This window comes from Colias philodice, chromosome 16 (genome assembly GCF_061535455.1).
Source record: "Colias philodice isolate Cphi_HAF_F1 chromosome 16, ilColPhil1 Martin Lab GWU primary, whole genome shotgun sequence".
NCBI classification, from domain to species: Eukaryota; Metazoa; Arthropoda; class Insecta; order Lepidoptera; family Pieridae; genus Colias; species Colias philodice.
In genome coordinates, this window is record NC_143101.1 from 4,778,752 (window position 1) to 4,796,749 (window position 17,998).

The window sequence follows — 17,998 nt, forward strand, 5'->3', positions numbered from 1 at the left end:
AGGATTTTACGCACCCATCATTCATTTCGTTTTGTTTTAAGTGTAGTAGAAATTTTTAACACCATTACATAGGTCAGTTTCTGTGATATATCCAGATAGTAGGTTGATTATTTTTCATAATAAAAATATAAAAAATTAGAAAATTATATCATTATATGCTACCGAATAAATATTGTTTAAATATTAATCACCGTAAAAAATTAAGATAGGAAATTCCACAGGGAAATTCCAAGAAAAATAACTTAATGAATTTTTTATCATAGCTTAAAAATTGTTGTTGGACTGGATTACATGAAAAAATTCACTATCTGTGATTATGTCTGTTGAAATTGGTTTGTTATTATTCAATTAAATGGTTTTTACTTGTGGATCTTTGTTATTTAGTTGATTATAATTATTTCTTCTGGAGATCTTAGGCCTCCAGTTTCTGATAAGACCACAATTCAACTGTTTTGCTACGGAAATCTGTGCGTAACCTTAATGAATACAATGCCGACGATTTTCGAGAACCCTTGTTTTTAAATAATGGATTCGAATAAGGAATCTACTTCAATGAGGAACATACAGGAGCAGGAAATTATTAATGTAGATTGTAATTCTAGTAAAAGCACCTTAAAACATCAAGGGCAGGGTGATGGCGATGAAGAAGTGTGCGCACCAATGTCAAATGAAATAGAATCTTTCGCAAATGTTCCCAGTTCGGCTAATATAAATTCTGCATCTTGTAACAAGCGCAGTGAAGAACATATTAATTCATCAGAAAAGAAAGATGGTCCAAATGAAGCGGCCAACAAAAATTCGGGTAAAATACCTTGTAACGCAACAAGTTCCCCATTCGAAAAACAAGTTGCAGGCAGCAGCAAATGTGCTTCAAACTTGAATAAAAGCGTGTCTCAATGTGAAAAGCCCTGCAGCCAAGTAAACAATACGTGCGCGGCTAAGCCTAATTTATTGTGCGACATCAATGAACCTTCAACAAGTGGTATTTCTGTCGCTTCTTCAAGTAAATTAGAGCCGATGCCGAGCAGTAGCGAAACAAAAGACAAGAAGAGACCATCGAGTTTAAGGCTAAAAAGGCCAATCGTGGATGGTGAAGATAGTTCCAGTGATACAGGAAATGATGACTATTCATTGGGATCCGAAGATGGATGCATCTATACATACCGGGGTGGTGAGCATTTAGTAGATATTTTAAGTTATTATATAGTGTACATTTGAGACTAGTTTAAACTCCTAATTCAGTCATTCCCGCAGCTATGCCAGCCGGACCTCAACAGGCTGCACCCAACCCAAGAGCCCCTGGTTCGAGAGTATCAAGCCCCGACATGGACTTTTTAGAAATGGACTTTGATCCTGGACCATCCTGCGAGGCGGACACCGGTGATGAGTCAACACCAGAAGCAGATATTGAAGTAGTAAGTGTGCCTGAAGCTAACGAGCTTGCTATAAGGGGCACATCACCTGAATATCAACCAGGTGTTGCACAACCTCACTCTATAAATATACCTGTAGCTCCAGGCAGCAGTATAAAGAAATCAATTTTTGACTTACCACCACTTGAGAGTGAGACTGAAACTGTGCCAGAAAACACTACTGTTGTAAAGAAGATTAGAAGGACTCACACAGAATACATACAACATGTGAATGTGAGGGGTGAAAAGCTACGAGTTCGCAGAACCATGTGCCACTGGCTTGATACTAAACCACCGGGAGTTCACGGGTCTAGTGGGGATTTGATCTCATCTAAGGACCTCACTAACCGTATGTATTATTTACTATTTGTCATATGTTTCATACAATATTTTATTATTACAAAAATAAATTAATTTATGAGTTAGCATTTTCCAGTCCGTACTGGTCTACATAGTATTTTCTAGTGTTAGATTTTATGCGAGTATAGCATTTAGAAATTAAAGATTAATTTTTAAGCACGCATTTAACTAATTTCTAATTTATGAGTTGTTTCCCAGATATGATAAAAATCATTGAGAGTAAGCAGGATCTACAGCTCATTATTTTAGTGCCACAAGTTTATTTAATATCTTGGTGATTTTTAAGTGTTCTATTTTAGTTAATGAAGAACAGAAGAATGAAAGTATGGTGCATCAGACAAACCAGGGAGAGAATACTACATTTGAAACTGTTAATTTGACACCAGCAATGTATCATGTAAATATGGCTAAAAAGCTTTTTGACGACAAACCAAATACTGAAGAAGGCCAAAGTTCATTTATTGTGGTGAGTTACTTTCTATGTTCATAATATTGGTCTATTGTTTCATCTGAATTCTGATATTTATTCTTTATTCATTCTTTTCTTATCTATATCACTAACTAGCTTACCACCCGCGGCTTCGCACACTTTGTCTAAAACCAAATAAATTATATACTAAAACCTTCTTCTTGAATCACTCTATCTATTAAAAAAATTGGTTGCGTAGTTTTAAAGATTTAAGCATACATAGGGACATAGGGACAGAGAAAGCGACTTTGTTTTACACTATGTAGTGATAATTATTACATATTAACTAGCTGCCCAGCGGACATGGTACTGCTCCATTGCACCTTTTTTATGTTTTCTCTCCTTAAGAACCTTCTTTGTGCCTTAATAAAAACTTCACTAAATTTGTCGAGCCGTTCAGGAGTTTTACTCTCTTCTACCACCATATCTTAGTCATTATATACTTGTTATATCATATTATTATCAAACGGCTTATTGTTCCTTACCTTCTCTGCATAGTCTTTTTCCTTCCTATGATCATTGTTTGTTTTCATCAATCTTATACAAAAAAAAGTAAAAATAAAGGTGGAGCTCTGTTGATGTTAATACAATTAGAAGGAATGTTATTAATTTTATTTATTTATTTTATTTATTTATTTATATTTTAGGAGAATCTACAGCTGTATCCTTAAAGATAGTCACATAATATAATACTTACAATAAGCCATTTACAGATTCTCACGGCTAGAAAAATGTTAATATATAACAATTACAAATGTGAGCGATTACCTACACGAATCAAATGCTTAAAACCAATGCCATTGTAACACTAATCAAATTACATATCAACTTGACCACCAAACTGACGGAAGAACTCATTAGCTAACTGACGCTTAATGGAGTAAGAACTGCTGCAGAATAAGTCAAAGTCGAACTGTTTTGATAGCTTGTTAAAATTATTGCTTACGCGTAGAATAAACGAGTTTTGACGATAGTTAGTGTTGACTGCGGAAGTAAAGATAGGATTATATTTACGAGATAAAATTGAGGGTGTGTATAAAGAAATTTTGGCTAGTAGTTCTGGGCAGTCTATTTTATTGGATGTAATGCCTAAAAGTAATAAAATATCAGAAATCTCCCGGCGATATGTTAGGGGTAGGAAGTGAAATTTGCTGCAGACCTCGTAATAATCCTCAGATTTGTACGGGACGTGTAATCGGTAACATAGGAATTTCAAAAATTTCATCTGTATTCGTTCAATTCTAGTTATATATTTATCGTATCGCGGATTCCATATTGGCGACGCATATTCTAGAATGCTACGTACGTAAGCACAAAACAGAATTTTAAACGTTTTCGCCTTTTTAAAATCTGACGAAATTCTCATTATAAAGCCTAAAGCTTTAGAAGCTTTAGCTAGAATATAATCGATATGTTTATCAAACATGAGTTTTGGGTCATGTATCACTCCTAGATCTCTTATGTCAGGGCTAGTTCCAAGATCTTGATTTTTTATTCGATAGTTGAAACGCAGTGTTTGTTTTTTACGACTAAATGAGACGACTGTGCATTTACCAGGGTTGAGATCTAATTTATTTTGAGTACAATAGTAGTCTAATTTATTAAGGTCATCTTGAAGCATAGCAGCATCAGCAGAAGATTTAATAGTCCTAAATATCTTCATGTCATCAGCAAAGCAAAGAAGATTTGAGTGTGTGAAGCAATTTGGAATATCATTTATAAATACGCAAAACATAAGAGGACCCAAAAGGGAGCCCTGAGGTACTCCACTTGGTATTACCACCCAACTTGATATATAGTTACTTATTACAACTGCTTGAGATCTATTGTTGATATACGAGGAAAACCATCTGAGTAAGTTACCTCTAATGCCCATTATGTATAATTTATGCAAGAGAATCTTGTGATCTATGCGGTCAAAACATTTACTGTAGTCCGTGTAGATTACATCGACCTGATGGCCTGTCTCCATAGCATCAGTAATGTAATCATTCAGAAGCACCAGGTTAGTCACGGTTGATCGACCTTTAAGAAATCCATGCTGATAACTCATGAATGTGTTTTTAAATACTGCATAAACCTGGTCGTATACTATTCTTTCGAAGACTTTGGCTATGATACACAATTTAGATATAGGTCTATAATTGACAACTTCCAACTTAGAACCTTTTTTGTGGACAGGTGTAACAAATGCCCTCTTCCACATTGAGGGGAATTCCATAAGAGTAAGTGATTTCTTAAATAAATAGGCTAGTGGAATGGCTATTGAGTCGGCACATTTTATAAGAAACAGTGGACTGATTTCATCAGGACCTGCAGATTTCGAAGGATCTAGTTGGGATAATGCCTTTTTTATCGTATTCAAGTTTATCGAACAAAGGTCAAAATTTGATTCAAAATTACTTAATTCCAGTTCAGATACATAATTTGATAAATTTGTGTCAGTTTTGTCTAGGAATGTAGAATAAAAATATTCTGAGAATGCATTACAAATATTGTTTCCGGATGTGAGTAAATTGTTATTGTATTTAATATTGCTAGGTAAGCCTTTAGATTTCGATCTACATTTGAAAAAGGACCAGAAGTATTTAGGATTCTGTTCAATGGAATTTTCAACAGAATTTATATATTTTTGGTAACAGTCATTTTCTACATTCTTAACTCTATCCCTTAACAGTTTGTATGATTCTAAGCTACTTAGGTTTTTGTAAATCTTGTATTTGCGAAAATGTTTAAATTTTTCTTTAATAATCTTTTTTAAAGCTGGTGAATACCAAATAGGAAACTTATTGTCGACCACGGTTTTGCTTGGGATGTAAGTGTGTATTAGATTATTAACAATCGAATAAAAATAATTCACACATTCTTCAATGGAATGAGTCCTGTCAAACTCTTGTGACCAATTAATTTTAAACAATTCTGAATTTATTCCCTCGTAATCCCCTTTGTTGTATAATATTTTCTTTCGTAATCCCCTTTGTTGTATATTAATTTTTACCTACATAGTGTAAAAGAAATGAAAGAAATATGTTTTTTTCATATCTGATTGATGGCTTTATTGTTGGACTGAATAAATTTTTCTGTACTCAGATAAAACAAAACTCGTCAATATACAAGAAACAATTAGAATAGGTATTTGTCAAATCTATACTAATATTATAAAGCTGAAGATTTTGTTTGTTTGTTTGATCGCGCTAATCTCGGGAACTACTGGTCTGATTTGAAAAATTCTTTTGGTGTTAGATAGCCCATTCATTGAGGAAGGCTGTAGGCTATATATTATCATCTCACTAAGACCAACAGGAGCGGAGCACTGCAGTTAAAACCGAGGAGCACAGCTAGTTTGGGATACATTGGAGAAATATATCTCTTGCTTTTAATTTATTATTAACACACAAAATTATGTGATATACCTTTTCAAATCTTAAAGAACACTGTCTGAATTTGTATTATTCATGTACATCATAGGAAGAAGAACCGATGCCAGGACCATCGCAGAGTAGCGAGCCTTGTATAGAACCACCTAGATGCATGGTGTGGTCTGAGCGGGAGGCGTGCGAGCAACAAGTTACCCAGATTGGCACTTCTGCCTGTGGTGCCACTGCTGTTGTTAATGTGTTTGTGAGTATTAATTTTTGACATTTTTAACGTGATAACGTTTTTAAAATCGTTTTAGTCGGGTGGCATGTTCAGAAACTTGTGTCACACCAAAACCTCATGAGCGCGATCGCAGGTATAACGAGAGAGAGACGGACCGATCTCCCGTCTCATCTCGAGCGCTGCCACTGCATTATGTTATCACGTAAACATCTCGATCGTAAACCTACTTTACAAACAACCAATTTTTTTTTATGTTTTATAAAGACTTTATGCCAATTTGTTAATAATTTTGTTCACCTATTACAACTCTTAAATAAAAAATAAAACGAAATAAGTATATTATTCTGCCATAAATGTGTCTGGTTACCGAAATTTAATTTGACAAATTTATTTATTCATTAGTAGACAAATACGTAAAAGATGTGAATATGAATGTTATATATAAGTAACATTTTTTATAGGAATCTAAGGCATGAACATTGAATACTTACGAAAATTACAGTTCTGTTGTTTTAACAACAAACAATAAAAATACTTGAATTGTTCCAGATTGCATTAGGAGTTCCCGTTGATATCGAAAGAATCAATTTAGCAGTTGGAACCAGACAGAGGGCAAATAACGCACCAATACCGAGGTACAGACGTTTTTCCAAAAGAGTAACAGACATACATTCATCCATCCATCCAACCTCACAAACATTTACGTTTATAATGTTAGGACAAGATAACTTATCCATATTGTATTCTACGAATTATATTGTACTAGGTTTCCGCCCGCGGCTTCACCCGCGCAGACAAAGAAAAACCCGCATAGTTCTCGTTCCCGTGGGATTTCCGGGATAAAACCTATCCTATGTCCCGGGTTAAAAAGTAGCCTATGTCCTTTCTCGGGTATCAAAATATCTCTATACCAAATTTCATGCAAATTGGTTGGTTCAGTAGCTAAGGCGTGATTGAGTAACAGACAGACAGACAGAGTTACTTTCGCATTTATAATATAGGTATGGATTCTACAAATTATATTGTATTTTTCTCAGGTATCTGCTATCAAGGTCGGTAGCTGGTTGCACAGCAGCCGATATAGTAACGGGAATCCAAAAGGCATCTGATGGTCTGGTTACTGCTAGATTCTTCCCAACTTACCCTGAACGTAGCCTCTCGTTGTCGCATTGGCTTGCTGATTGGATCTCGCTTGGTAAGTCAGAAATAATTATTATATTGAATATGTAATGAAACTGTTTCTTCATATATCGGATTGTAGAAACAGTTTCAACCCAGAAAAAATTATCCATCTAGTACAAAGGGTCCCTTCCGCTGGAAGGAAGGGGAATAAAGCGAAATTTAAAAGAAAAAAAAAAGAAAAGATATATATCGGATTGTATTTTGTAATGTTCGTAAGCTGCGATTTTTTTTTAAAGCTAAGTATACTTTTGTATTGAAAAACACACGAGTATTGGTAGTTCAGTTATATGTTTTTTTGCAAATATTTAAATAATAATTATTTTATTTTATTGTAATAAACATAATTCAATTTTTAACTTTTTTCACAGGTGCAGTGCCAATACTGACTCTGAATTTACAGCAGGGCTGCGAGGGTGAGATACCCGACGCATGGCACCACCAAATGGTATTCGGGGTATCACCTCGAGGGATCTACCTATGTAATCCAGTGGAGTGTGTGCCAGAGAACATACTGTGGTCCCGTCTTGTGTCCCCATCAGTACTCCTGGTTCGCTCCAGGGATGTGATATCTCGCTTCAACCAGGAGACTGACATGTCTCCGCTCACTGCTGTGCCTGATGTGCGCTTCAATAAGATGAATGTGCTCGGTGAGTGGTAATAAATATTACGTTTCTTGAAGTGAAAACATCTTTAGCGGCGTTGGGTATAAAATCTTAAACTCGCGTCAGGACACGTGGCCTGATCGAAAAAGCGTAAGACGGATTTGTTTTTAGCCCTTATATTCCATGCGTAAGACGGATACCATTCCAAAATATCAAACATGCTGAACGTTAATAATTAAGTTTTCACTATTGCCGGCACTCCCGGAGTGCAACCCGTCTTTTCTTGAAGTATTTGTTCGTAATAGATATACATTTTTACTGTGATATTGAAGGTACTCTATTGCAGATTACGAAATAGTTACTGAGTAATATATTAATCGCTTTCTAGAAGAATTCTGCAACTAAAGTTTTACAAGCTACAATTTCATGAAGGTGAATGCGACTTCTTAAAAACGAACCTTAAAGTCACAGACATTCGACTGTTATTACAAGCGCCTGTTATAATTGTTATTTTTATTATGAGCGAAGGATTATTAAATTAAATATTATAAATTATAAAAAAAATATTGAAGTATGTAGATAAATTTAGTGGAGTCAATTTAATAGGCAACATTAGACGCCTATCAATTTTATTTTCGTAGAAAGGTGACCTGATTAAAAACATCGAATAAAGTGAATAATCGATACTTGAAACATGTGTCAATTTAAAATATCACCAGGCAAATCCCTATCCCAGTAATATATTAATATTTTTCGTAAATTTAAGGAAAAATAAAACAAATATGTACATAATTTAATTATACATAAGTGTAATAAACAAATAAATAAATAATTTTAAAAAAGCATTTATTCAGGTGTCTATTGTTAACTTTATAGGTTATTAAAAGAAAAAAATGCGTGCGTGTACTAGTGTACACACGTAAGAAGTGAAACATCTTTATGACCTTATTTTTCAAAAAATAATTTACTGCAACTTTACAGAAATACGTCGAATCACGCGTGGTAAGGATACGAAAAAGATGGCGCGTAACAGAAAAATGTCACGCGTAACGAAAAAATGTTACACAAAATTTTTTTCCAACCCCGATAAAGAAGTTTCACTTCAAAAGTTTCACTTCAATAATAAATAAAATTCTGTTTTATTATACCACAACGCATAATTATTAATTTATACATATTTATTCACAAGTAATCATTGCATTGGATTCTAGACATCAGCCTCCGATTTTTAGAGATCTCTAGTAACTTAAAAAAAAAAATGTTAACTGACGCAACGATGTAACGACGTCAGTTTTTTTTTAATCAGAAATTATTATGTTTAGAATGGTTTATTAGTTAAATCCAATTTTAAAATTTCTTGTATTAGTAATTATTACTAGATATAAATATGTAGGTAATCGTAACTGAAAAAAGTTAAACAAAAGTGCAGTTCTATTAAAACGAAATAATAATATATTATTTTATGACGTCGTTACTACGTTAGGTTGTTGAATTTTGTTGAACTGTCAAATACTTGTGCATTTACAGGTCAAGTAATAAACGTTTACCACGAATACAACGCTACTTGTGCTATTATAGGTCAAGTAGCGAACGATACCACGAATACAATAATTATGCATTTGCAGGTCAAGTAGCGAACGTTTCCCACGAATACAACGCTACTTGTGCATTTATAGGTCAAGTAGCGAACGTTTACCACGAATACAACGCTACTTGTGCATTTACATATCAAGTAGTGAACGTTTACCACGAATACAACGCTACTTGTGCATTTACATATCAAGTAGTGAACGTTACCACGAATACAACGCTACTTGTGCATTTACATATCAAGTAGTGAACGTTACCACGAATACAACGCTACTTGTGCATTTACATATCAAGTAGCGAACGTTTACCACGAATACAACGCTACTTGTGCATTTACATATCAAGTAGTGAACGTTACCACGAATACAACGCTACTTGTGCATTTACATATCAAGTAGTGAACGTTACCACGAATACAACGCTACTTGTGCATTTACATATCAAGTAGCGAACGTTTACCACGAATACAACGCTACTTGTGCATTTACATATCAAGTAGTGAACGTTTACCACGAATACAACGCTACTTGTGCATTTACATATCAAGTAGTGAACGTTTACCACGAATGCAACGCTAATTATGCATTTGCAGGTCAAGTAGCGAACGTGCTCCGCGAGTGGCGGCACGCGGGCTGCGGGGAGGCCCCGCCGCGCACGCGGCACGTGCGCGTGCCGGCCGCGTACCAGGCGGGCGTGACGCTCGCGGCGCTGACCGGCTCGGAGGCGCACCGCCGCCTCGCGCACGCGCCGCACCCGCCGCTGCACGCGCCACGGGACAGCGCCTGAGACTGGCGGCTCCTGATTCACATCACCATGGTGACACGCTGCTCTATTAGTGACGCCTGGGGGAATAGACAAGTGGCTTTCTATTAGCGTAATGTTTAATAGAATAGATTATGAATGTATGAGATTGACGTAAGCTGGAGATTCATAATCTATTCCATTAAACTTTACGCTAATAGAAAGCCACTTGTCTAGGGGGACTGTATCCGGATTCACATCACCAATGTCTTCTTAGTGACACCTGTATGGTTGTGTGGAACTTTATTTCTTCTCGATCACGCACGGCATAGGTTACCGCATAAGATTGACGGCATATTCACATCACGACGGTGGCATATCTCGCTGACACGCTCCTATTGGTCTCACTAATGTAATTGATTTTACTCGAATATTGTACACTAGCTGCGCTTTGCAGTTTCACCCGCGTGGCTCCGCTCCTGTTGGTCTTCGCGTAATGATATATAGGCTTCCTCGATAAATGGGCTATCTAAAACCGAAAGAATTTTTCAAATCGGACCAGTAATTCCTGAGATTAGCACGTTCAAAGAAAAAAAACTCTAGCTTTATAATATTAGTATAGATATTACTACACTTTATGTGGTTACGGAAGAACCGTCTCCCAGTGACTACGCTCACTGTACGCAATATACACTACGCTTTCAGACGTAGGTGATTTTTTTTCAACGTGGCAATTTATTTGCCTTAAATATTATCTGCACGTCCGATATAACCAGCATACAATACCGTTACCACTTCACAGTTTATTCTCTATATGTGTCAATAAATTTATTGCAAGCACTCTAACGACTCGACAAAACCTTCAAGGTTTTGTCTTATTTGTGAACTCTCTTTTTAAAATCGACGCCGCTTTTTTCTGTGTATAAACGAATATTTTAAACAAAGCATCTAAAAAAAAATCATAGTTTTTGACGCTGTTAGGCCAGGAACATAATTAAGATTAATATTTTTTGTTTGAATACAATGTTTCCAATAAATACTTACTTAAAATGTACTTCCATTGATTAAAATAAAAATTCATTCACAGGTGAATCGGAGGCCAGCGGAACCACAAGACAAAGAATAAAGGACATAATTTTACAGAAAATAAATTGTGTGTGAAAATGATTATGTCCCAAAAACGACCACTAATACATAATATTATATACAAAGTACCACCGAATTTTGTTTAATAGCATTACTCGATTGTATACTCATCATGGATTTCTCGAAAACATTGTATAATTAAGATTTATATGTACATTTAAACTTACGAAAGATATACAACTTAATAGTTGGTGCATTAGCCTAAAACCTAAATAATAGACATTAAATGTCGTAATTATTATCAATTAAGTGCTTGAAATTTTCGGCAAATAATTTCAATGTTAGTGCTGAAAATGTTTGAACCAATGCATGATTGTTAAAGATCCTCGAATGCCATACCTCATTCCAAAGAGACCTAAAATTGGTTTGAGTGTAACGTGTTTCCTGAGGTCTAATTTAGTCATAGTAATTCTAATTAAGGCCAAATACGATTTAACCCTTAAGTATATTAGTATTTTAGCTTGGTTTTATTACAAATTGCAATGTATGTCTGTTTATAGGGACGTTATGATTCGTCATTATTATTGTATATGAAAATCCCTATATACTTTAAAATATAATTTTCTGTACAAGTCTAGTCCTGTAACTCAGACAGACTCGGGTATCCAAATAGTTTATTTTCCTATGATAAACTATTAATATTATATTTAGAGTTTAACTTTCGTATTAGGATAATAACTATTATATAATAATATATTTAATCACAGACAATTGAATAAGTTTTTACTAATACATTTTTGGCAGCAAAAAGCCAAAAGACTTCAGAACCGAGTTGTATATTTTTCATGGTAATGCGCAAACCGATTCGTATTTAATCTATAACATACATGGTTTTAGTGTAAGGGCTTTATATAATTTTATCGCTCAAATATTCAAGGGTGTATTATGTTATTGACACCCTGTTTTATTGCTTTATCTGCATTGAGATAGCTTTTTAGTACAGGTTCACAGAATAACAATACAATACAAAAAAGATTTATTGCAAACAAACAACACAATGATATGTTTTTACATTATAAGACACAACAAAAAAAGATAAAAAAAAATGTTGTGTGGTTTTATGAAACCACGGTAAAAGTGAAACTGTTCGAACGGTTCCGAACACTGCTTTGTGTAGCGCATGTCGCGTGACGGTCGGCTGCCGAGTAGGTATGGTTACCTATCTTAATCTTGAATTTTAATATTCCGAATATCATAATCCAGAAAACGTTTGGACATTTTTTCATAACCCCGAATTTTAAAATTTCGAAGTTTTGTTTGCCATATAATCGCAACTCCGAATTTCATTTGCCCATTTCTTTATTTGTACAACGTTTCACAATCCAGACGAATGAGTTCCAGACATACGAAATCTAAATGCACAAAATCCAGATGACCGTAATCCATATGCACGAAAGCCAGATTTTTAAAACACAAATTTTTGAAATACAGTTAATTGATATCCAGACAAACAATGTCCAGATTTTTGAAATTCAAATAAACGATATCCAGCAAAACGATATCCAGCAAAACGAAATCCTTCCAGGGAGACGCAGCACGAACCTAACCTAACTTTCTGAATAGATTTTAACACTTTAACCTTTCTGTAATGGGCAAGTAAAACAATAGCGAGTCGGTTCTGGCACTCGCCGGCCGCTGCCGCGGCACGCTCGCTTCGCTCGCTCGGCTCGTGCATGGGGGGTCACAGTTCAAACCTAACCTAACCTACTGAGTCGAATTTGCCACTTAAACCTTTCTGTAATAGGCAAGTAAAACAATAGCGAGTCAGTTCTAGCGTGGGGGTCGTAGTTCAAACCTAACCTACTGAGTCGACTTTGACACTAAAACTGGTCTGTAATGGACAAGTAAAACAATAAATTTACTTACTGACAATGATTATTTTCAGTCGATAGTAAAGGTATAATCACGATTGTATGGAAATCAAATAAAAAGATTATGAAAATCTGGCAATAGTTTATCTGTTATACGATTATATGGGAACCAAATAAAAAGATTATGAAAATTTGGCAATAGTTTATTTGGAAAATGGTACGATGGGAAACCAAAAAAAGTATTCTGAGAATCTGGTATAATGTGATCTGTATTATGAGAATACGGGAAACAAAAAAATACTTTTTAAAAATCTGGTTTTGGTGCATCTGGAAATTGATTCATCTGGGAAATTAAAAAAGGAATTTCAAAAATTTGTCATTCATTACATCTGTCTTTTAAAAGTTCTAACAACCGTTTTCGGGGTTTTAAGATTCGGGTAATAGAAATTCGAGTTTTTAATAGGTTACCAGTAGGTATACCTACTCGGCAGCCGCGATACACGCGACATGCGCTACACAGACCAAAAAGTTTGAGACGATGTAATAAAAGTTTCACTTTAAAATTGTAATTGAGAATTGACAGTTTCTGAAATAATTCGTGCTATATCTTAAGTAAGCAAAAATGAAATAAATATTTGTACTGTTTTTGCTACATGCAGTATATCAATTGACTGATTTAACCTAACCTATTCAAAATAAAATAACTTTTGCATCTGAACTCTCAAGCATTTAAAGAAAAAACGAAGCCCAAGGTGGCCGTTTTTATTTTAAGAGGAAAAAAAAAACAGAAAGGCATGTCGAGCAAGTAAGATGACACGCTATTAGTTCCTTTCGTCCGTTCCTATCCTCCATTTAATTCCAATGCATATAAAGCAATAAATTTAATTTAATAAAAAGTTACAAAAATTGTGATCGGCTAAATTTTATTAGCCACGTGTAAATAAGTGTGTATGGATACGATATAAAATATATAGATAAACATTAGAAAATTGGTGCTTACTAGTCAAAATTATATTAGCACACCTATATTGTCATTCGATACATTTATCGTACGTTTATCAGTGAAATACACTAATTTTACCACGAGACCTGTAAGTCTTCAATTAACTTCGATTAAGTCTCTTTTCACTTTAAGTATGGTGTAGGTTTTCTAAGCAAAAGCTACGTGTGTATGCAATTTTAACGTATGAAAATATTGTGTACCGTATTTCGTAGTGGATCAACTTATTTAAGAATATATTTTGTGTCACACGTATGGTAATTAGGGCATTGCTAAGTGCAAACATAACTTCTATTGTATGTGGATTAAGGGTGAAATTGTGATAAAGTATCTTCGAGTCGATTGACTTTTATGAACTAACAGTTTCATCGCATAATTGAGACTAATCGTGAAATTGTATAAACTATTATATTCACTTTGTGTTGCGCCATTTATCTTGTGTCACTGTATAGTGCGTATTATTATAGGATAAAGTTACATTTAACTATAAATTGTATATTCATATTACATATACCAATGTAGTTGTAGATAGTAACCTAAAAGGCGATACATGTATTTATTTATTTTATTTGGATAATATTGTAGCAGTATCAGGTATCATGTTATTTTAAACAAACTCATGTGTAAGTGTCTGAAATTGTATTCTTCTTGAGACCTGACGTCGATATGAATGTAATAGCAATTATATATAACATTGTATTTTTGAATAAATGGTATAGAATGAATTTGCTGTTTTATTTGTATTCACAAATATTTTTTTAAACTTAAGTAATGATTGATTGAAAATGAACAGTTATTTCTTCCTATCATAAGTTAAAGCTAATAATTTTTTAAACAACTCTGGCAATGCTCCCGCATCAGATGGTAATTCTTCCGCCATTTTTATAATTGCGTTATATCTTTGCCGTTCTTCAGTTTGATACACGTCACGTAGTTGCAATTCCTCATAAAGCTGCTTCACGCGCTTTACTTTCGCTGGATCGTGGCTTCCATAGCATTCTATGAACACTTCAAGTTGGGTAGTTGTCAAGCGCTTTAGTGCTTCAATTGCAAGCCAAGAACATTTGCCCTCTTGTATGTCGGTTCCCGCCTTACCGGTTACCTGCTCAGAACTAAAGCAATCCAGGAAATCATCCTGTTGAAAATAAGGAAAATTTGTGAAAAATCTGCTAAACAAATACATACCTCTAATTATTAATATTACAATTTAAGTTTAATAAATAGATTACAAGGATAAAGTTATGCTTACTTGCATTTGAAATAAGTAACCTAAATCCAAGCAGATTGTTTCAGCTCTCTTATAGGTATCAGAGTTCATATTATTTGCTACTAACATGCCCAAGAATATTGGCAGTTTAAATGTATAATATCCTGTTTTAAATTTTACTATTGCTGAGTATCGCTCCGGTGTGTATAGACTGAAATCGTCCTTGTTTCGATGTGCCATCGTAAAGTCTAAATGTTGACCAATGGAAGCGTAGAAGAGGGTCTAAAATAACAATTAACTAACATTAAACATAAATAAAATTATAAGTCGTGTTAGCAACGGCATAAAAATTATTGAAATCGTCATGATTATTAATATAAACAAAACCGTGACTTAATAAATATAAAACAAAACTATTAATAATTATATTATAGCGAAATTATGAAAACCGATGATGAAATATCACATTTCAATATCTGTTTTATAATGAATTTAAATAAAGTGGAAAACAACTGATGCCGGTACTCGAACAATATCTATCGCAATTCGCAATTAGATAGCACTTGTACAAGAATTCAATTCAAAGAGTGTGAAAATATAGCACCAACCTCATTAAATAAATGCACTATCTCTTTATATGTGGGTAGTTTCTCACAGTACACTCTAATCACTTCATACATAGCCGACTGAACTAGATTACAATCGTTTATAGCTCCCATACCGACGTCAGGCAGTCGATACCAACAAGGTACACCCCTACGGGTCGTCGATCCATCCATAATATCATCCATTATTAAGGAATATGCTTGAAGCTAAATAATAAAAAAAAGTTAACACAAATTATTGTTGTTAGAAAATCTGTAGTCTCTACCATCATATATAATTAGTCTCTACATCTATAGCCTCTACCATCTATTGTATCTACATATCTATATTCTGTAATTGGTAAAAATACGACACCCACGGACGACACCTTAAAGCTCATAGGTACATATTTTTACAATAGAATATCATAATATTTTAATTACCATTTCCACACACCATCCCAAAGCTCTTACAATTTCTAGGGATTCCACACTTATATTGTCTTGTTTTTCCAAAGTTTCATATGCGAGAATAGTCGTTAAGCCACGTGCTTTCTTGCCACCGTGCAAATTGTAGTCCAAGATCTGTAAAAATTAAATGAAATAACCTACGATTATTTGTTCGTAGATGTGAACTAAATAATCTTATTTTGCTGCATTCACACGAAAGAATAATTAATTTAAAATAATTCAATTCCAAGTTTTTTTTTAATAATAGGTAGTTAAGTTACCTTCTTCATCCAGACAGCTACTGAAGGATTTTGTTGGAGACCAAAATTTTTGCACACTGCATCGATGATGGTTGGATATATTCCTTCGAATGATTTCATTTCAGTTTTGTATTCCGAAAGAGATGTATTTGTACTCATTTTGCTGCACAAATGTATCGGTGGTAATCTGCTAAAACCTTAATATTAGAAGCAACTTTTGGCTATTTAGTTATGGACTTTGATTATTTTAATTTGCTTGTTTTTAACCGACGTTTTGCCACATTCGTCCCAAGTTTTCTTTTTAAATAACATAATATCTATTAGGATTGAGAAAGGAAGTGTGTGATCACACGATACCTACTAACACATGATACGATTGCCATCAAAATTTTTATTAACTAATCTTAATCTTAATAAAGGCGAAAGTTTGTAAGTATGGATGTATGGATGTTTGTTACTCTTTCACGTAAAAACTACTGAACCGATTACAATGAAATTTAGCACACATATAGAGGGTAACTTGGATTAACACATAGGATAGGGTTTATCCCGAAAATCCCACGGGAACGGGAACTATGCGAGTTTTCCTTTGAAAACGCGGGCGAAGCCGCGGGCGGAAATCTAGTTTCACTACATAGTATAAAACAAAGTCGCTTTCTCTGTCCCTATGTCCCTTTGTATACTTAAATCTTTAAAACTACGCAACCGATTTTGATGCGGTTTTTTTTAATAGATAGAGTGATTCAAGAGGAAGGTTTTAGTATATAATTTATTAAGTTTTAGACAAAGCGGGCGAAGCCGCGGGCGGTAAGCTAGTTATTTAATAAAATCATTAAGACTTACCGTTTACAGTTTCGATTTAGTGTTAATTTGATTGCATTAAACAATAATTTGACCATTTGACTACTAGAACTCATTGATTTTAAAAATATTTTTATTATAAAACACGTCCTGAAGCGGCACTATGCAATTTTTAATAACCCATTACTATATTATGTTAAAACAATCACATGTTACGTTATTGTTTTATTATACTGAAAGTCGTGAATAACAACTTAATTATTATATTATGATGTACCAAAAGACATACCTACCGATTTTTTTTAATTACCTTTATGATTAATTTAGTGAATGTACCTACCTCCCAGTCCTTGTAATTAGATAATGATTAAGTCGCTTGAAACAAACATTTTGGAATTCTTATTTTATTCAAACTCTATTAGAATAATCGTGTAGCTTCTAAACATGGTTTACACTGCGCTACTTAAGTTAATTAATATAACCTTTTAAAGTTGTGTTTATTACAAAGTATGCTAATAATTAATATGCAGAAACTGAAAACGACAAATAAAAATAGATACTTAGTTTAATTTTGGGTATTTTGTAACCGCTATTTTAAACATTCAGAATTGTTAATAACTTTCATTATGTATTATACTATCAGTAGGTATTTTACAAATAATATATTGTTCAACAATATATTTAATGTATTTATCAAAATCTCTGAACCTGAGTACGACCTGTAATCGCAAATGTAATCTGCGACAGTTCTCACATTTTCAAACCATACGTAACCGTGTTCAA

At 34.1% G+C, this 17,998-nt stretch overlaps 2 protein-coding genes across 6 annotated transcripts; one reads left to right on the plus strand and one right to left on the minus strand.

Annotated features, from left to right (window-relative positions):
- The first annotated feature begins 297 nt into the window (after nt 1-297).
- On the plus strand, nt 298-12,145 carry LOC149481619 (uncharacterized). 5 transcript variants are annotated; one of them, XM_089705322.1, is made up of 9 exons: nt 298-1,171; nt 1,243-1,761; nt 2,072-2,242; nt 5,717-5,862; nt 6,391-6,476; nt 6,879-7,036; nt 7,392-7,670; nt 9,808-10,031; nt 11,044-12,145. In XM_089705322.1, the coding sequence occupies exons 1-8, from the start codon at nt 526-528 to the stop codon at nt 9,999-10,001; spliced, it is 2,199 nt and encodes a 732-aa protein (XP_089561448.1). In that variant the 5' UTR covers nt 298-525; the 3' UTR covers nt 10,002-10,031; nt 11,044-12,145. The 5 variants fall into 5 exon arrangements, with proteins under 5 accessions (XP_089561448.1, XP_089561446.1, XP_089561447.1 ...); XM_089705320.1 differs by having other exon boundaries at nt 2,072-2,238; nt 5,710-5,862; XM_089705321.1 differs by having other exon boundaries at nt 2,072-2,235; nt 5,710-5,862.
- Nucleotides 12,146-14,706: 2,561 nt separating this feature from the next.
- On the minus strand, nt 14,707-17,331 carry LOC149481620 (farnesyl pyrophosphate synthase-like). Its single transcript, XM_089705379.1, has 6 exons — nt 17,258-17,331; nt 16,436-16,604; nt 16,149-16,289; nt 15,729-15,932; nt 15,163-15,402; nt 14,707-15,048 (listed from the first exon to the last, which is right to left on the minus strand). The coding sequence occupies exons 1-6, from the start codon at nt 17,329-17,331 to the stop codon at nt 14,707-14,709; spliced, it is 1,170 nt and encodes a 389-aa protein (XP_089561505.1).
- Nucleotides 17,332-17,998: the final 667 nt, after the last annotated feature.